Raw genomic sequence first — 18,359 nt, forward strand, 5'->3', positions numbered from 1 at the left:
GCAGCCAGAATGGTGTTGTTCCTATCTGCATGCCTCCACATTCCTTACATCTTTGCCAGTCTTTGGATGTTGCCTGCTTCGCGCCGTTAAAGAAGGCATACGGTGGTTTGATTGAACGGCTAATTCGCCAAGAAATCCATTATATTGATAAGGTTGATTTCTTGGATACATTTCCCAAAGCCCGAGAACTTGTTTTTAAGAAATTATCTATACAGAACGCCTTTTCAGCTTCCGGCTTGGTGCCTTTCCAGCCGGACGAGGTGCTTGGAAAGCTGATGTATAGCCTGCGAGAGATTACTCCTACTGGAAGTCAAACTACCACTTCTTTTATACTAAAAACACCTAAAAATACGAGGCAATTGAAGAAGCATGAAACTACAATCGAGAGATTACTGCGTGAACGTACACGAAGTCCTCCGGAGTTAATAAGAACTGCATTATCATATATCATCAAAGGCTGCGAAATCGCGTTAAACAGGGCAGCCTTACTTGAATAGGAAAATCATGATTTACGGGCTGCAGACGAACATCAGACTAAGAAGAGGAAACGAAGTAATCGCCAATTGGTAGGCCTCGAAGGAGCTACAGTTTATGAAGCTATACAGCTTTTTCGCCGGGCTTGTGAGGAAGATGAAGCCTTGGGAATCCAACGGGCTGATTTTGCGGTCGGCGAGGAACAGTCTCGCCGGCGCGCGCCACCTCGCTGTTCTTTGTGTAATAAAGTTGGTCATATACGGACATGGTGTCCAGCAAGAGTAAAACACCAAGAAGAGGCAATTTGAACGGTGTAAAAAGGTTGATATTTGACTTCAAATTTGTATATAAAGCAGAATTACGAGTTGGGCGTTCCACTCGCTTGCGCGTTCCGCTCGCTTACCGATTACGTTACATATACCTCTTGGTTTCTAAGTCTACTTACATGTACTTATGAGACATGAAAAAGTCGCAGTTAGTCATTTGGTTGGAGAATAGGGTTTCCTTTAATTATAAGTAATTGCGGGTTTCTCGTGATGTTGATGATAAGTGATTAAACAAATGAAATCCGGATTTTAGCCGACTTATATCTGCTTCGGCTGGATCTCCAGCTACTCGCTTTTCCTCAAAATTCCTAGTATATAAAAGTATAAATAAAACATAACCAATCAAATATACAGGGACGCCCTGGAGAGGAGAATATTTGGAGATGTTACTCGTGACTATGAAAAGTTTCCTACCAAGCGACGGAATAGAATGCGATTGGTCAAAAGTATTCCACCACGCTATTGGCTACTCGAGAACAAAGTAACATCATTTACCCCGCACCGCTTGGTCGTAATTTTATCTCCGCTCGGATTGCCTACAACTTCAATTATCCAGACCACCACATTTTCTATGTTGCCAAAAGCTTGATATGTCATGGAAAAATGAATTCTTCATACAGCCAGGCTCTACGGACCCTTGCTCCAGCTACGGACATTGGATCCCTGGCCATTAATCCTGCCATTATTCCTGCTCAAGACACTGTCGTCAAGCCAATCCGAAAAAGAACAAATGCCTGTGAAGCATGCAAGAAGAGGAAATCAAGAGTATAACTCCAAATATTCCGTCTTGAAGACATTCAACTGAGAACGACTTATAGTGTCTAGGAGAGCTTCCGTGTGATAGATGTCTTCAGACAGGCACAGAATGTCATTTCATGGAAGAATCTGATAGACGAAGAAAGCTTGCACTGCGCCGTATCGAACAGGAACTAAGTTCAGCCTACTTCTTACTTGATCAAATCAAAGCGGCTTATGAAGCAAGTAACGAGATAGAGCTCGAGAGACTTATTAGGATATCGAAAGATAAGTCGGCTTTGACTCCAAGGATTGACTATCAAACGCGTCAGAAACTGCAGGTACGACACACCACAGGGAATCATCTGTGCAATCCGGCCGGCAAAAAAATTCACAAGGGCAGGCTGACCCACATACCAGGATCTCCAAAAACGTATTTCCTTTTATGAACAGTTAGTCAAAGAGCTATCCACTAAGTTCCGTCCGGGGGTCTCTGCTTACATAGCGAATTCATTAAAGGTAAAACTCTGCTCCAAACATCCTGATAAACATCTAACATTGGTACTAGCCTCTTAATTCGAGATCCCATGCTTTAGAAGAGCCTCAAAGATGTCGCTCTCTTTCATCCTCTTCGTCAACCGACCCAGTCGGCGAAATCGAAACTATTGATATTGATGTGAACAGAGATAGGCAAAGCAGATCAACAGGGTTTATAGGAAGAGGCTCTGACATTGCTTGGCTTCAGAGACTTGACGCTGAAGTCGGCGGCCTAGAACGTCCGGGTACCGAACAGCACGCCAAACATAATAAAGAAAGTCTCGCTTCTCTAAATTACCACCTCGACAATCTGGTTTTAGCGGATCCAATTCATGGTGATTCCTACGCAATGCCACCAAAGCCTTGGGCTGATCAACTGCTTCAAACTTACTTTTCTTCCATTCACCAAACTTTCCCACTGCTACTCGAACCTTTGTTTTGCCAGCAGTATGAGAATGCCTTTCGCAGTCGCTTGTCAACCCCTCCGCAAAGCTGGCTCGTGATCTTTAACCTAGTCCTCGCTATTGGAGCTAAAAGTTTGCAGTTGCGCCAAGAGCATTGGGACGAAGATCTTGATGATCGTATCTTAGTTTCAAGGGCCATTGCACTCAATGCAAAGCATAATTCCGTTCTTGGATATGTTGAATTACAACAGGTTCAAATAAGGACGCTTTTTGCACTCTATTATCTGGTTGCTGGCCAGATTAACCGGTAAGCTTGAAACCGCTCAATACATGCTGTTTTTAATGAGCATGTGTAGATCTAACTCAACCTCTAACTCGTAATAGATCATGGCAATTACTGGGCTTTACTGCCCGATCTGCTATAACATTGGGGCTTAATCTCCGAGTAATTAATGGACACTTGGATCACGGCTCGAAAGCGTTGCGTTCCAGCCTATGGTGGTCAATCGTCAACCTGGAGCAGGTACTTTGTACTGCAACAGGTCGCACGTCTTGTATTGACTGGCATTGCTTCAGTATCACTACTCGTGTATCTTGCCAAAAGGACCAACTTCGTGGGTCGGAAACTGCCGGCCATCTTCATAAAGCACAAGAGGAAGACTTCTTGTTCACAGTATATGCCAATAATTTGCAGTTGCAGGAAAGGACGAAATGTTTACAATATGTGCAGCCAAACGCTTCTTTATTCTTCTTCTTCTTAACTGACCTCGCTGTGATTGGCCACGCGGCAATTAGCTCAGTGTATAGTCTACAATCTCGATCCGGCACGGCGAGCAAAAATCAGCATCAAATCATCAAGTACCAACAGAAGCTGAAAGAATGGCTATCGTCTTTAAAGGAGACTTGGGCTTTTACTGATAGCCATGGACACTACTCCAAAGGCGTGGAGTGTCTAGAGAAGATATCGCTAGCTTTCAGCTTCTACAGCATCCAGATCATTCTTAATCGTCCCTACCTCACCCGCCCCAGGTCACAAAAAGAGACAGGAGTCAAGCGCCCTCGCTCTAGTTTCGATGATGACAAGGCACATGCCTGTTTACAGTCTGCTCTTGATTTGATTTCAATTCTACCTGATCTTCCAGATTTGGAGTGGTTTAGCACAATGGCACCATGGTGGTCCATAGTACATTACTTGATGCAAGCATTAGTAATCCTACTACTCCAACTGTGTGTGGGACAAGCCGGAGTCTCTGGAAGCAGAGACATCACTGAAGGTGAAGGGGCGGTGGGAACAGCAGAAGAGCCGGAGAAGATACTCCAAGGATCCAAAAAGTGCCTTTGTTGGTTATTCTGTATCGGCAATCGAAGTTACAGTGCGAGAAATGCCTTCATGACTTGTGATCGTCTTTTACGCAAAATTGCCAGCGTTCGAAAATTGGACCTAAGTGACCTACCAGCTTCTTCGGATCTAGCTGATCGAACTGTCGACGGGAATCTCCAGCACTACTATTTAGGGTCCTTCAATGCTGGCAATACTCGTCCACTGCATCCGCGATCATCAACTATCCCGTCTCTCAATCATGATGACTGCTGGGGAGCAGATTACACACATCCGGAGTCAGCCGTTGACGAGCAAGAATTTACTCCCTTAACTTTGGACCCTACGCTGCTTGAGGTATATGAAACTTTAGTTGGAGACCGCACATCCAGTTAAATTCGTGTCCTGGAAGGCGGCATGGAGTACTCGTGGTAATGCTACTGAAATCATCGATTTCTTTTAAACGGGCCATCGAAGCAGTATTCAGTCTTGGAGCTTCTCCCCAGCATGCTATTAGAAAGGAACTGGTATTATGTCCAGTGTATTTGGGCCGCCAGTAACTTCTATGTAGACTCGGAAGCAACAATTGAGTTGAATCTGCTTGGAACGATACCATGAACCGCTGCGTATCACCTTAAATTGATTTAAGGTCAATAACCAATTATCGTTATTTCCATTACGTGATGAGTACGGCGGACTGTAGAGACTATCCATGTGAAACAACTCTTCGAGTTGTAACTCGGTTCCGTGCCTGAGCGCCCGCAATTATGAGCGAAACATCAATACAACATCAATGCCACGATCGATAGACATAGTATCCCCAAATTTCGCAATAATGTCCTGACCGTCAGGAATTTGTCGAAGAAGTTCGTCGTTCGCTAGGCGCTTTGGACCTGCAGATATCTGGAAGAATATGCGGCAAATATTGATCTGTGCCTTTCGCGAAATTTGAAACTGTAAATCAACAATTGTCCGCTCCTTCACATATATAGCACGATAGTAATCGTTATTAGGGAACCGGATATAAAAGCATGCAGCTTCAGATAAAGTTTAGAAATAGGATCAATATGTGCTTACTTTCCGAGGTGCCTGTATCTTGTGCTTTTTAGCTTCACTTACCTGGTCTCTGAGAAAGCGAGACTTGTGGTCTCTGCCGGATCATTGTTGCCTGTTTGAGAGCAGTCACGCGAAGGCAGTTGAAGTCTGAGAGTAAGTGACGGTTCTCCCGGGTTGTCATATCGCCAGGGGAAAAGATATGACAGGAACAACCAGCGGCGAAGACGGGAAGGTTTCAAGTTTTGACATCAAGGCTCCAAGAAAGGAGGGTCCTGGGTAAAAAAGGCAATTATCCTTTAAGCGGGAGTTTTGCCCATAAACTAAATGGGTAATGGGCTTGAAGAGCGGGGTAAAGAAGGAAATTGAGATGACGTATGTTGCTGATGCGTTGACTTGACGGCGATTAGAAAGAGGCGAGCCTTTACATTATCGTATGCTGGACTCTAGGCTAAATAAAGATGGATTCCAAGAACTGAGAACATTCTACACTTGTAAATAACATAGTATTGCGATATCAATATCACAAGTCGTTGAGCTGTTATACCACTGAGGTTCAAAACAGTAGTGATTTTATGTATAATACACATGCGGGTAGCTGGCTTGCATGCATGACTCGGTTTCTAGTACGTAAGAAAAAACCTCGTTAGCCGGCTGACATAATCGTTTCCTCTCTCAACCATTTTCGCAGTGTCAGCAGACATGGAGTATTTATCTTCCTCTGAACCTTTTTTGACGTCTGACGCAGGATGTACCATCCGACCTCTCTGAGTCTGCTTGACTTTCGGCTTGTCGCCTTGGGTGGTTGTACAAAGATAAGGTATTCATAGACAATCCTAAACCCCCTTGTCCTTTTCGCCTTCCCTTCAGCCGACTTGAGCTGATTTACCTTCTATTGTTGAATATCTTAGCTCTCGATTATCAAGGCGAAAATATATAGGTCACGAGTGAGCAATTGTTGTTTTTGGACGCACAGCTTCCAGCAATAAGTTGAATGGCTTGGCGCACTTTGCGGCCTTGAAGGCTTTGAGACAGACAGCAGGTAGTGTAGCATAGAACAAATTCCTTCCCACTGCAGTTATCAGCTCAGGTATTTGAGAAGTATTCAGCTCTCTCCTGCTAACTTAGACACCATGTGATTAGGTAAATTTTGACGACTTAAACGGGGTGCCCTGGAGCTCTGAGAGATGTTCTAGGTTACAGACCTCTGTTATGAAACGATACTGTATACTGCCTCTCAGCAATGACATGCCCACTTACACTTAACTACAATCATTTGTATCTCAGTAATCGTGACCTGAAACCAAGCTAGGCCCCGTAATCAAAAAACGGTGCTTTTGAAAAGTCATTCTATACGTTATTACAGTAAACTCAAAGAAAACATTACAGCATTACGAGAGACTAATCTCCGACTACTGCTCTTGTTCGAAGACACGCTCATTTTAAGCGACCTGGTAACTATGAAAACCAATTGACGTTGAGCTAGCATAGTTAACCAACAGAGATAATTAACCTAGAAGCACTACAGGACATTCAAATACCAACTGCCTCCCCACATGGTATGTTCGCGTCGAAAACAAATCGTTGAGAGCAAGAATAAAAGGTCCAAGAACCAAGTAGACTGTAAACATCAAGATAACCCAATAAACTTGTCCAGTGAATGAGCGACGAACGTCCTGACCTTATTTGTTTAGTCGATTCAGTGCCCCAGGTAAGAAAGGGTCTAGTACTCACATTGATACCTCGGTAGGTCAAATGGCAGAGCAGCTAATGGTCACGGCTCATTGAGGAAGCTGATAACAAATGCTCCAGAGAAGAAATCACGCGCTTCTGAAGCGCTAAATAGTATAGCATCTCTTCATCAGAAGGTGACAGAACTATTTGGCGAGTTAAATCTCGATATTTATATGAGAAATAGAGCATGCTCAAGCTGTCATCACCAATCTATCACAAATCAGCAATCATACCAATTCATGGAATCTCCCAATTGACCTCGTCTAATAGATTTAAGAGACCATGATGGCTGCTTAAAAGATTATCTTGCACTTCTCTTTGTACACCGTTTTCGTCTGAATCTGCGAAAGCATTGGTATCAGATAACCCAGGCATTTATCACCATGAAGACTGCACTGACTATCGGATTTAGAAAACCAAGAATCGTAGCCAGAAATTGTGTGTTATAGAATGAATATAACTGCTGACTTGAGGACATCAGTCTCAATGACCGAGCAGGACGGGCAAAAGGATTTATAATGGGACAAATAAGTTTTAAGTAAACTGGTCTGAAGTCGAGTATTTAGCCTGTACACTTCTTGTGTGATCTGAGAGATCAGCAAGAGAATGCAAGATAGAATTTAAATAGGTATATACGCGTTTATCCGGATTGGGGTCTATCCCTGTAACACCTTCTACGCATGAGATCATTTCTTTAAGCGATTCTCAGGCATCCTCTCAATTGAGTAATGTTCTCTACAACTTTATGCTGCAGTTATAGAAGTAGACGACCTAGGACAGTTGCATTTGTTGTTGACTTTGATCAGCAAAGTGTAGAGCTAGTTTTCTGGGTTTATCTTTCATCAGCTCGAACACGCAAACCGATTCCATGTGCACACACATCCGGTCAGTACGCTGTATTTTATTGATTAAGCTTGAGCCTATAAAAGATGAAACACAATTCTCAACCTTCACCCGCTTGCTGCGACAATTTCCACATGCAAGGCTTTACCGCTTAATCAGAGGTATATCATGATTGGTCGGTATAATATGTGACTTGTCTGTCGCCGGACGCAAAGGGCGTAAAGAGGGGCATCCAGCCATTTTGACAAGGTCTCTTGAGTCATTCACAGCAATGAGACAATAATCCCGGAATCCCTGTCGGAAACCAGAAGGAATAGTAATGATGCGAGGTGGAGTAGAAAATTATGCGCACCACGCATATTCCGTCTGTATATTATTTTGCTTGACCACGCATGATCTCTTCCCATATATGCGCATAGACCTATGATAGGCTGTAAATAATTGCTGGCATTCTAGATGCTACAGCGTTGATCCACCACCGCTATTGCACCCCTTGCATGTCCTCTGATTGATGGCAAACCCTTCCAGCTAATGGTAGTCTTTATAAAAATGCATTTGTTGATATTATCTTGCTCAGGTTACATACCTGGGGTCGGACGTGTCGTTATGATACTAGACTGGTATATGCCATAGATACGCGTTAGACATATCTTCCAGCTGTGGATCAATGAATTGAGGTCTTGGCGTGTTATTTGAATTCGAGAGTCTAATTTCGACCCGAGCCGAGAATCCGGTCTAAAACCAGAATGACTAAGGAAAACCCAGGAGAGATGTGATCACCTGTTCCTAACAGTTCCACCGCTCGTTGCCCTTCTATCGGTATATTGCTATCAACCATAATCCTGTGCGTTGCGACGTGACATGAGTAATACAACCTATTTGCTCTCCTTGTTGTCGTCCTGAGTCTGTCAGAAGCTCTTCTTGATTCTACTCCCGACTCTAGCAACTTCTCCTGTACCACTATCTGAGTAAACTCCGGTTTAGCCAGTTGAGTAGCTAGTCACGTGTCAGCAGGCACCTGTTGCGTACTGAATAAGTGGCCTGCTATAGATACACTGGCGTCCGCTACCGTCTGAAGTAGTTTATAACATCGTGCGCGTAGAAAAGAAGTCTGTGGATGCCGGGTAAATAATCTACGTCCGCGACTTCTCTCGTCCCCTGGTCTTCTGCTGAGCTCTTACTCCGCGCGAAAATAATGCAGCGCGTAATATTCTGCCTACCATGAAATGTTGCGGGGAGGGTTCTGGGCCATTTGACCAATTGTCGTCCGAGGGAGATTAGTGAGGAAGTGAGAAGGAAACTTGACGGCGTAATTCGGGGGTGTACCGGTGGCATGTATTTTGGAGACATAACGACGCGTCTGACAGCCAGGTATGTAACCTGGCGAGATAGTGTCAACGGGTGCAATCCTACGTATATTACTACAGTGCCTTGCAAGTTTGGATTACGCATTTCTGTACTCTTTTGCTCTTTGTGAGCGCCACACCCGTAGACTAGCATGAAGTGGGATTAGGCTGTTATTCTGGCTTACTTTCGCATTGAACAATACAAGTTGGTACAGATACAGTAAGATTGGAAGTTGTTAGATATATACAGCCAAATTCTAGGCGATTCTATACAAACCAGCCAGACATCCTTCAGAGAGCTGCCTCGACTGGGGTGAACATGGTTTCTTCTTGGTACTCCTATGATTACATCTGGATAAGTGTGTGTTACTCTTTTTTATAAGCTCTTTGTTCCACCAGTCAGAAGCTGATACTTTTTATCGCAGCTCGTCGAGACGTTCATCACGTGACTTCCACCTACGACTTCATATTTCCTACTTCATTCTGCAGCTGCAGCTGCAGAATAGAGCAGGAAATACGAAGTTGTACAAGTACGTCACGAACGCCTCGCCGAGCTGAGATAAAAGTTATCAGCTCCTGACTGGGAGAACTAAAAGCTCATGAGTACGGTACCGCGCCTTATCCAAATTCTAATCACAGAAGCATCAAGAAGAAACCATATTACCACCCCAGTCAAGACTACTCTCTGAAGAATGTTTAGCTGGTTTGTATAAAATCATCTAAAATCTGACTATATACATCGAACAACTGCCAACCTTACCGTACCCGTACCAACTTATATCGTACAATACGAAAGAAAGCCAAAATAACAGCCTAATCCCACTTCATACTAGTCTACGGGCGTGGCGCTCACAAAGAGCGAAAGAGTGTAGAAATGCGTAATCCAAACTTGCAAGGCACTGTATGGCTGAGATGGTTCGCCATCAACCAAAGAGAATTCAGGGGATGCAACAGCGATGGCGCATTCGAGGATTGCAGGTGGAACAATTAAAATGCCTGGGCGATCATTTGCTACCTGTCACTGGCCTATGGGCATATTTTGGGAAGATATCATGCGTGGTCTGGTGCCTAAGTTACAGACGGAATATGCGTACTATGCATAGCCATTTACTCCTCGCCGCATGTCTACTATTTATTCTAGCTTTGACTTTCATTTATAGGATTGTCATCTCATTGCTGCCATTGATTCAAGAGATCTTCCCGAGATGGTCAGATGCACCTTACGCCCTTTGCGTCCGGCGACGGACAAGTCACATATTATACCAACCGATATTGGTATACCTCCGATTAAGCGGCTAAGCCTTGCATATGAAAATTGTCGCAATAAGCGGGTGAAGGTTGGGAGGCGTGTATTATCCTTTACTCGAGCTTATCAATAATTATAGTATACTGGCGCGCCGGTTTGCCAGATGTGCGTGAACACAAAATCGGTTTGCGTTTTTGAACCGATGAAAGATAAACGCAGGAAACTAGCTCTACACCATGCTGAACGCAATGGGAAACGACTGGAGAATGTCTTAGAACGTCTGTTTCTATATCTGCAGAGCGAAGATGTGGAGAAGATTCTTCAATTGAGAGAATGCCTCAAGGATTTTGAATCACTTCAGATGATGATCTCGTTTGTGAAAAATACTATAGAAATACACCCTCAATCCGGATGAACGCGCGTGTACCTATTTAGGTTCTCTGCTTCCTTGTGTTTCTGCTGTCACATCAAGTCTCTCACATCACACAGGAAGTGGGAACATGCTATTAATTCGACTTCTAGGCCAGTACCAACTTTCTAGAAAGCCCAGGTGTAGATGAGACGGTGCACATGTCTGTCTATCTCTTAGCTAGGCCTTACTTTTCGGTCGGCCCTCACGTGGCTTGTCCCTCACAAGACGAACTTTACAGAATAATATTCCTAAAAAGACGCTCTTCATTGAATGTTTTCCGAGGTTAAACGTGTGGTGCGAATCCGTGCCTATAACAGTACCAATAGAAAGTCCTTGGAACGCACGACCTGAAATTCTTTGCATATGCCTTGGGACCTTACATGAAAAATTGCTTATTATTCAATCTGCCGCAAGACGCTTTTCCCAACACAACCCAGGTTATGAGTTTTCAGGTGCCATAGGTAAAACTACATAAGCTTCAATCAGTCTTACAGACTTCCGCTCGAGTCAGCACCACACAGATACTGCGAGAAATGAAAGTTTATCCAAATTACAGCCTGAACCTGGATTATTCTTCAGAAATACATTATATATGGCTTTAGATTGCTAGCTGCTGCTTGTCCGTCTTGTTACTATATTCTAAAATACTTATCTAATAATAGTATTGGGATTACTCGATCGTCGCGCTCTCAGACCAGGATCACAGTGGGCAAATAAGCCTTATACAATCAAACCTTTCATATTATCAGAGCTTTACTATAATAAAGATTCCAGAGGGTTTTAACTAATACATACTGCTAAATAATATACATATATTTGGTTCTTAGCTCATCCCTATCTTCATACATTCTCTTCAAGCGTTGCTTTTTATTTAGAGTCGGCTTTGAAAGTAACTATTAATAATTCAAATAACACTGGTGGAAATCGATAATTAATATTTATTATAGTTCTTCGTTCTATAAAATATTCTTTAAGCGAAGATCGTTATATATAATATCTAATAATTAAATACTTCTTTCCGACTGTAAAATATACTGCTGTATATTAGTATCAATTTCTTTATAACAGAGGCTCTTGCCCCCCCAACTTATTAATAGTATATAGCAAATCTTATTTATACTGTGGAGGAAGTAAATCTTAATTAAATTTATAAATCCTAAAAACACGGATACTGCAGAGCCTTAAATGCTTTATAAAATATAATAGACCTCTGCTTTTTATAATATCTTATACTATAGCTGTAAAATTATGTTTTTTTCTACTACTATATAACCGTATGCAGTATATATAAGTTTGAATAGTACATCATATAATTTATATTAGCCGAATGGAGTACAGTATTTATTTAGATTTTTGTTTAACTATTATTTAATTAAGAAGACTAATTCGGCGGTTCGGATTAAATAATAATCGGTTTTTAAAACAGCTCGATAAAGCTTTACATTCAGATAATATAGATCTAAAATATCGTTATACTGTAAATCTAACAGATATTTTTACGTACAGAACTTATAAATATATAAGCGAGATTGACCAGTATGACATTAAGAAGGATTTTTTAAGATAATCGATATAAAATGCGGTGGTACAGATAGTAAGAACGCAATCTGACTAAAACCGTGCTTTTATTATATAATAAATATTAAATTATTATCAGACTCTAAAGAATTCTCTTGACGATTGATACCGGTAGGGGTACAGTAAGTAGAATAAATAAATAAACAGCAACCAAAAAAAGCAGGCGATTCAAAAAAGAATAATAGCTGATATTTAAATAATATTATTTCTAAATTAGTATACTCCAAACTAGTATAATCAGCTTCTGAAGGCTTCTACTGCAACTCGCCCGGTGGAATCTGTAATTATATATAACTGAAGCTGGTCTCCCAGATTAGTAGCTGCGCCCGCGCAGCATTTTACTAAGTTTAGTCCCAACAGGTCGAATGAAAGCTTATTAAATAAAAATAAAATATTCTTTCGATAGCTGTCTGAAAACTCTTAGTATTATTCTTAATGTCGAGATTCGGCTTATATAAATAGTAGTAAAGAGTTGAGCAGTTGTCGGATATTTATAAAAGTATAATTCCAAGCCCAGTAGTTAAATATAAATATTTAAAATTTTTCTAAATTATTAAATAGTATTTCTGAACGATTGCTGAGCCGGTAAGATAAGCAGTATTATATTTTAATTTCTCCGGTCTGTTGGTAGAAACTGTTTTTAATTTAATAATCTTATAGTAAAAGTCCATCAGTCGGAGTCCCGCCTTAAGATTCTTATTAAATAGTTTATACAGCGGTTTATATTTTATAATAATTAATAAGGCCCTAGTATCTCTATTAATATAATAAATACAGAACTGGTCGGGACGCGCAGAATGTTTCTTTGTATTTGATTTATCTGGCGGACTTTTATTAAAAGTATTAGTATAGTTATTAAACTATATCTTATTCTTTAAACCGAATTCATTGCGAGCATTCGGTATATTATATAGTACTAAGATAATATTATAAATATAATCTTCAACAGTAAAATATTTATAATTTTCAAAATTTTTTTTACTGTTTAAAAACTAATATATAAAATAGTGTTTCAGTCCCTCCAGCTTAATAACCGGTATAAACAGACGTAGTACATCTTTATTTAATAGTTTTAAATAATAATAGATTAGATTATAGATTTCTTATTACTTAACAGTATATTCTGTTTAAAATTCTAATCATAGAGAGCAGTACTTGCCGGTAGGGGCCGGAATCTTATTAGTAGTAGACTGAGCGGGATTTCCGGCTTTTAAAAACTTTAAAAGAAGATTATAATAATACTAAATAAACTCTTCGAAGATAGTCTAATAATTTTATATTTCTGTCTGTTTTCTCAGTAGTTTCTTCTGCCTCGTTTCCTCCTCGGCTTTCTTTCTTTCTTTGTCAGCTTTCTTTCTTTCCTCGTCAGCTTTCCTTATTTTCTCTTCGGCTTCCAACAGCAAAGCCTTATAGTCAATTAAATTCGACATGGGTAAAGTGGGAATGTGTGTAAATAGATATCATCCTGTCAATGAGTATTGTAAGATCAAGAGTTGATGACCGTTACCAATCCACCCCTTTAAGTTCGACGGGTCGGGAAATCGGACGATGTGTTTATCCGAAGATAGTACCTGATTTCGAGAATAATCTCACTAATCTAAAGACATCTGCTTCTATATGGTGCTAGAATCTAGACACCTTATAAAAAATTATAAATAGAAGCTAATACCTGCCGTAAGAAATATAATAAAAAATCAGATTGTAAAAATAAACGCCCAGATTATTATAAGTCCGATCTCTATATTATTATAAAATAATAAAACACTCCAGCAAACAGTAAGAACTAAAAATAAAATCAGACTATAACTAATAGAATATATATAATAGAAGTAATATTAATATAATAAAAAAGGCGCTAATAGTCTATACTATATCCCAACCGAAAAGAAATCTAACAGCAACAACCACGCCTAATAATATAGTAATTAATAAAAGTAAAGTATAATACTTATCTAATATCTAATTTTTACTAATTATTATATTTTTAAATTTAATCTTTTTCAGAGCTGAATAGTACTAACTGTTCCAAATTTCCGTTAGGAATAGAATATTTCTATTATACTTAGATTAGGATTTGTATTATTTAAAATAGTTTATAATTATTATTCTGTATTACTTACTGATAACTGTATAGAAGATATTCTTTTTTAAAAAAATTATTTAAAACAGTAAGATCCGGGTTGGAGAAGGTATATTTTATTAAATACAGTATATTTAAATATATAATATTCTGTCTAATAATAATATATATTTCTTCTGAGTATTCTTTAGTATTTTTAAAATATAATAAATAAAAAAAATATTTACAATCATAGCCGTATTCTACAGTTCCCGTGCGATGATTATAAAAGCAGTTTGATATAAAAATATAATTATTTATAGTCTGTTGTAATAGCTTTTTCTTAGCTGGAATGTTGTGTTTTATATATATTTTAATATATTTATAATTTTCTTAGTCTTTCGAAGTCTTCTTTAATCTTAGAAGCAAGATCTTAGTATAGTAATTAGTAATTCTTCTTAGAATAATAAAATTTAAAACAAATCTTAATAGCATTAATTTATATAATACTATATTCTAGCAGACGTTTTCTCTAATATTTTTTATATATATATCAAACTCTATATATCTCTTTCTATATTACTATATTATCTTTTAAGTTTGCAATTAGTATAGATAATATTAAATAATAAGAGCTTTCGCCCCAGTATAATAGAATTATAGAAGATCTATTTTTTAAAGATATTAAGTCTAATATTTTATTTAAAGCTTTTATCTGTATATTATATCTCTTCTCCAGAGTATTATATTTCTTCTTCCGGTTACTAAAAATAGATAGAGTTAATCTATATAAGCCTGCGTTGTCTTCTTTTTTATATTTTTTACAGTTATTATTATATTTATCGGCTCTAACAGTATCAGGGCGGTCTTTAAGTAAAATTAATTTCTGAATATAAATATAATTATTTTATAAAAATTTAGATCTGCGTCTGTAAAGAGTAGTATCTTTCGGAAGTAGAATTAGAACTAATCCGAATAGTATATTATTTATAATTAGTAAGAATAGTGAATCCTGGAAAAGAAAGGAAAAAAATCTAGTAAAGAATTATAGTCGAATATTAAAATATTGTTTCTATATAAAAAAAAGATCTGAGGTAAAGTCATATATTTGATTATTATTATTCGTAGTTTTTTATATTAATAATTTGATTTTTAGAAAAATCTGAATATAGTTTATATTTTTTAATAAGAGAAATTCGTAAGAATTTTAGATTAAATATAAATATTAAGAATTATCAGCCTTATTAAGCCTTAAGACTGTGTTACCAAAGATTATTCCGTTGCGATATTTGATTAATTCACGTATTTGTAATAATACAGTCATATTATAGCCTGCTTTAGACTCATTATATAATCAGGCTGGAGAATTATTATCGGCAACTCAACAGCTTTAATACAAACTAACTAACGTTACAGGCGCAGAAGGGGATGACATAATATTTCCCCATAGAATTCAACAGTTGGGGAGGTATAATAAGAGAAAATATCAGCTTTACATAGACCAAAGATAGATGACCATATTACAAAATGCAGGACTACTAATTACTGGCGTCTCCTTTTCTCTCTAAGATTATATAAAAGATATTAAATAAAACAGACTTAGAAATTCTATGGCCACCCTCCAGCTTAGCTTGTAGTTATATTAGAGGACTTAAACCAAAATATTAAGCTGTATTTAAAATAATTAAATAGATTCTATTAAAATCCTCTTTAAGATCTAAACTACAAACGGGCGGTCTTTAAAATTATAATAATAGTTTTAGCTGAAAGATCCTAAATTCTTCTTTTCTTTCTCACATATCGCGACTTTCTAAATAAAATCTATTTTATACTCTTCAACAGGCTCGTAGAAGTAGTTAATATCAAGCGCGCGAAGACTGTAAATACTGTGTTTTAAATAATCGCCGAGACCACCTTCAAAGCAGTCATCATAACAGACGAAGGCCTTACCGAACCTAATTAAAAAATCTGAAAAGTACTTATTAAAATATAAAAGCTTATATTAAAAATAATGAGATTGCTATAGTCGGCCTGTACTTCCCCAACTTCACGCCTATAGATAAGTTCAGAAGGTTCTTCGAGGCCTTTGGCCTTGCCTGGGAAAATAGCAATTATCATCGCACAACCTTCCAGCTTAATCCATCGGCTCTTTTGCCCGAAAGCATTGAGACAGCTTCATTGCCTAGGCCGTATACTGTACTGTCAAAATGCTGACTGGGGACAAAACTGAGCATGAGTCCTTCACAGTAGCTGGCTTAATTGTAGAGAATTCAAAAAAGACTGCAGACCACGTTCGTGGCTCTTCCACAGCGCACTTTCCTTATTTTTGTTCACACTATTGCATAACATCATCTGACGTTACTATATTCTCTGGTATACCCCGAACATTTGTGCAACCGACGCCATCAATCGCCGTGTTATATGCAGACTTCTTCCCAAACTCATGAGAATAGTAAAGGTACCATCGTGGATCGCTGCATGAACACACCAATTGACGGAAACTTTCCGGAGAGAACGGTCATAGAATCGTGCATTCTGGTGCTCCGCCTGCGCGTACTGATCCGCGACCCTCTGAGCTTCGCGTATATCGCATTCTGTGACTGGTAGACTGCACATCTTCTTCCATCTCCCGCGCTCGTAGGCTCGAAAGGTGATGGTCACTGTCTTGTCAGTATCGCCCGAAGAGGACCTTGGGCCAGCATCGCTTCCAATAAGAGAGGAAAACAAGGTTAGAGAAATCGCCCCATCTGTATCAAATACGAGGGCGTGCTCGTCTTCTCGGCTCTCAATCGGCTGTAATGGCCCCTCCTGACTGACTGGTCTTGAACTAGCTGTCGGAGCACACAGACGTCCCCTTGTGCATGTGTTCGGTTTCGCTTAGTCATCTACGTAGTAAGCTCTTTATCTTATTCCTAAATAGCTGGCTGGCCTACCAGCCACCCAATCAGACCGATATCCATCGCTACAACCAATAAATCACGTGCAGCAACACCACCGCCCGAGACGCTCAAAGCCGCTCCTGAAGTCTACTTTCTGTGTCTCACTCACGAATCCACCGACCGCACGTTGAGCAATGACTGATGTAAATGAAGCAAGTGCCACGGACTTTGCGAGAACGCATGTATCCCGCTAGACATTAACTTTACTATAGTAGTTGACCGTTCACTTATAGCATCCTTCCGATATATCACGGTCCTTGCGTCAAAATTCGGATCGATTGGCAACTGCCTTTAAGTATTGCGTTGCCTTCCAATCGATGTTGCTCTTCTGCAAATGATTGTTGTCGTACCTCATCCGACACATCGTTGTGAGATTCAATGTTTAGCTTTTTCTTTTTTATCAAACCAATAAGGTGTCTAAGATGGTGCGTCTTGCATTAGAAATGCTTCTTTCCCACGAGGTCCTGCCAGCAGTGCCCGTCATGATTATCACATGGTGGCCCAGGACATCGCAACGCATTATAGACAGGCTGCCAAGGTGAGTATTGACCCAAGATTTGCTCTGCATGAATCTGGGCATCCCTATCGGCAAGCATGGTCTTGGTCACTGAGATAGCACCGCGCTTTTCCCCACGCGAGGCTCATTTGTCTGCAAGGTAATGAACGCGGATATCAAGTTTGGTCTTCTTTCCCTTGCGTAACAGATTTGTCCACTGAAGGAGCTGCCTCTCTATAACAGTCAAACCAATATCAAGACCCGGGAAGTTTTGATGAAGATCATTGGCTGAACGGTCATTTATCGACATCATAATGGTAGTTTTATTTAACCTAGCCCTTCGGTACGAAATATTGATCGCCGCCTGACATACTGGACTTTGTTCTCGAACGTTTCTTGCCAATACGCACTAGGCGCTATGGCGATATCCGGTTCTGTGACCCTTATGGCTAGAGGGTGATTGAGCTCGACTTCCCGGTCGATCAGATAAGAACATTGCGCGGCATGGGATTTCTGAAAGTGATTTTCCGGACTGTTGTTGCCTATCTGGCATGTGGAGGGGCTAGACACGGAAGGCGTGGGTGTCCGACCGAAGTTGCCTGGAGTGGAGCGGGACAGAGCGGGGACCTTTCCCATGAATCGGAAGGTTGGAATTGCGAGGAACCATCTGGAGAGCGGGACCTTCAGCTCATTGCCTTCAAGTGGCTGCTGAGGAAACTAGAGTGACCTCGTATGTCAGTCTCACATTCGGTGCGTCTTTTTGCATAGGGAAAGGCTGCAGCCAAAAAGGCTGAGAAGAATAGTACACAAGGTCATTTGGGTTGCTCCGCTGAAATTCGTGCGTAACCCGCAATAGGCA

At 39.9% G+C, this 18,359-nt stretch overlaps 1 protein-coding gene across 1 annotated transcript; it reads left to right on the forward strand.

The window, feature by feature from the left end:
• Positions 1 to 1,403: 1,403 nt before the first annotated feature.
• ASPACDRAFT_29922 (uncharacterized protein) lies at positions 1,404 to 4,190 on the forward strand (the record flags this gene model as incomplete). Its single annotated transcript, XM_020199680.1, has 4 exons — positions 1,404 to 1,565; positions 1,619 to 1,876; positions 2,104 to 2,783; positions 2,861 to 4,190. 4 exons carry the CDS (start codon positions 1,404 to 1,406, stop codon positions 4,188 to 4,190), a joined length of 2,430 nt encoding a protein of 809 aa, XP_020055678.1.
• Between the last annotated feature and the right edge of the window lie 14,169 nt (positions 4,191 to 18,359).

The sequence above is a fragment of the Aspergillus aculeatus genome (genome assembly GCF_001890905.1).
Source record: "Aspergillus aculeatus ATCC 16872 unplaced genomic scaffold ASPACscaffold_9, whole genome shotgun sequence".
NCBI lineage: Eukaryota > Fungi > Ascomycota > Eurotiomycetes > Eurotiales > Aspergillaceae > Aspergillus > Aspergillus aculeatus.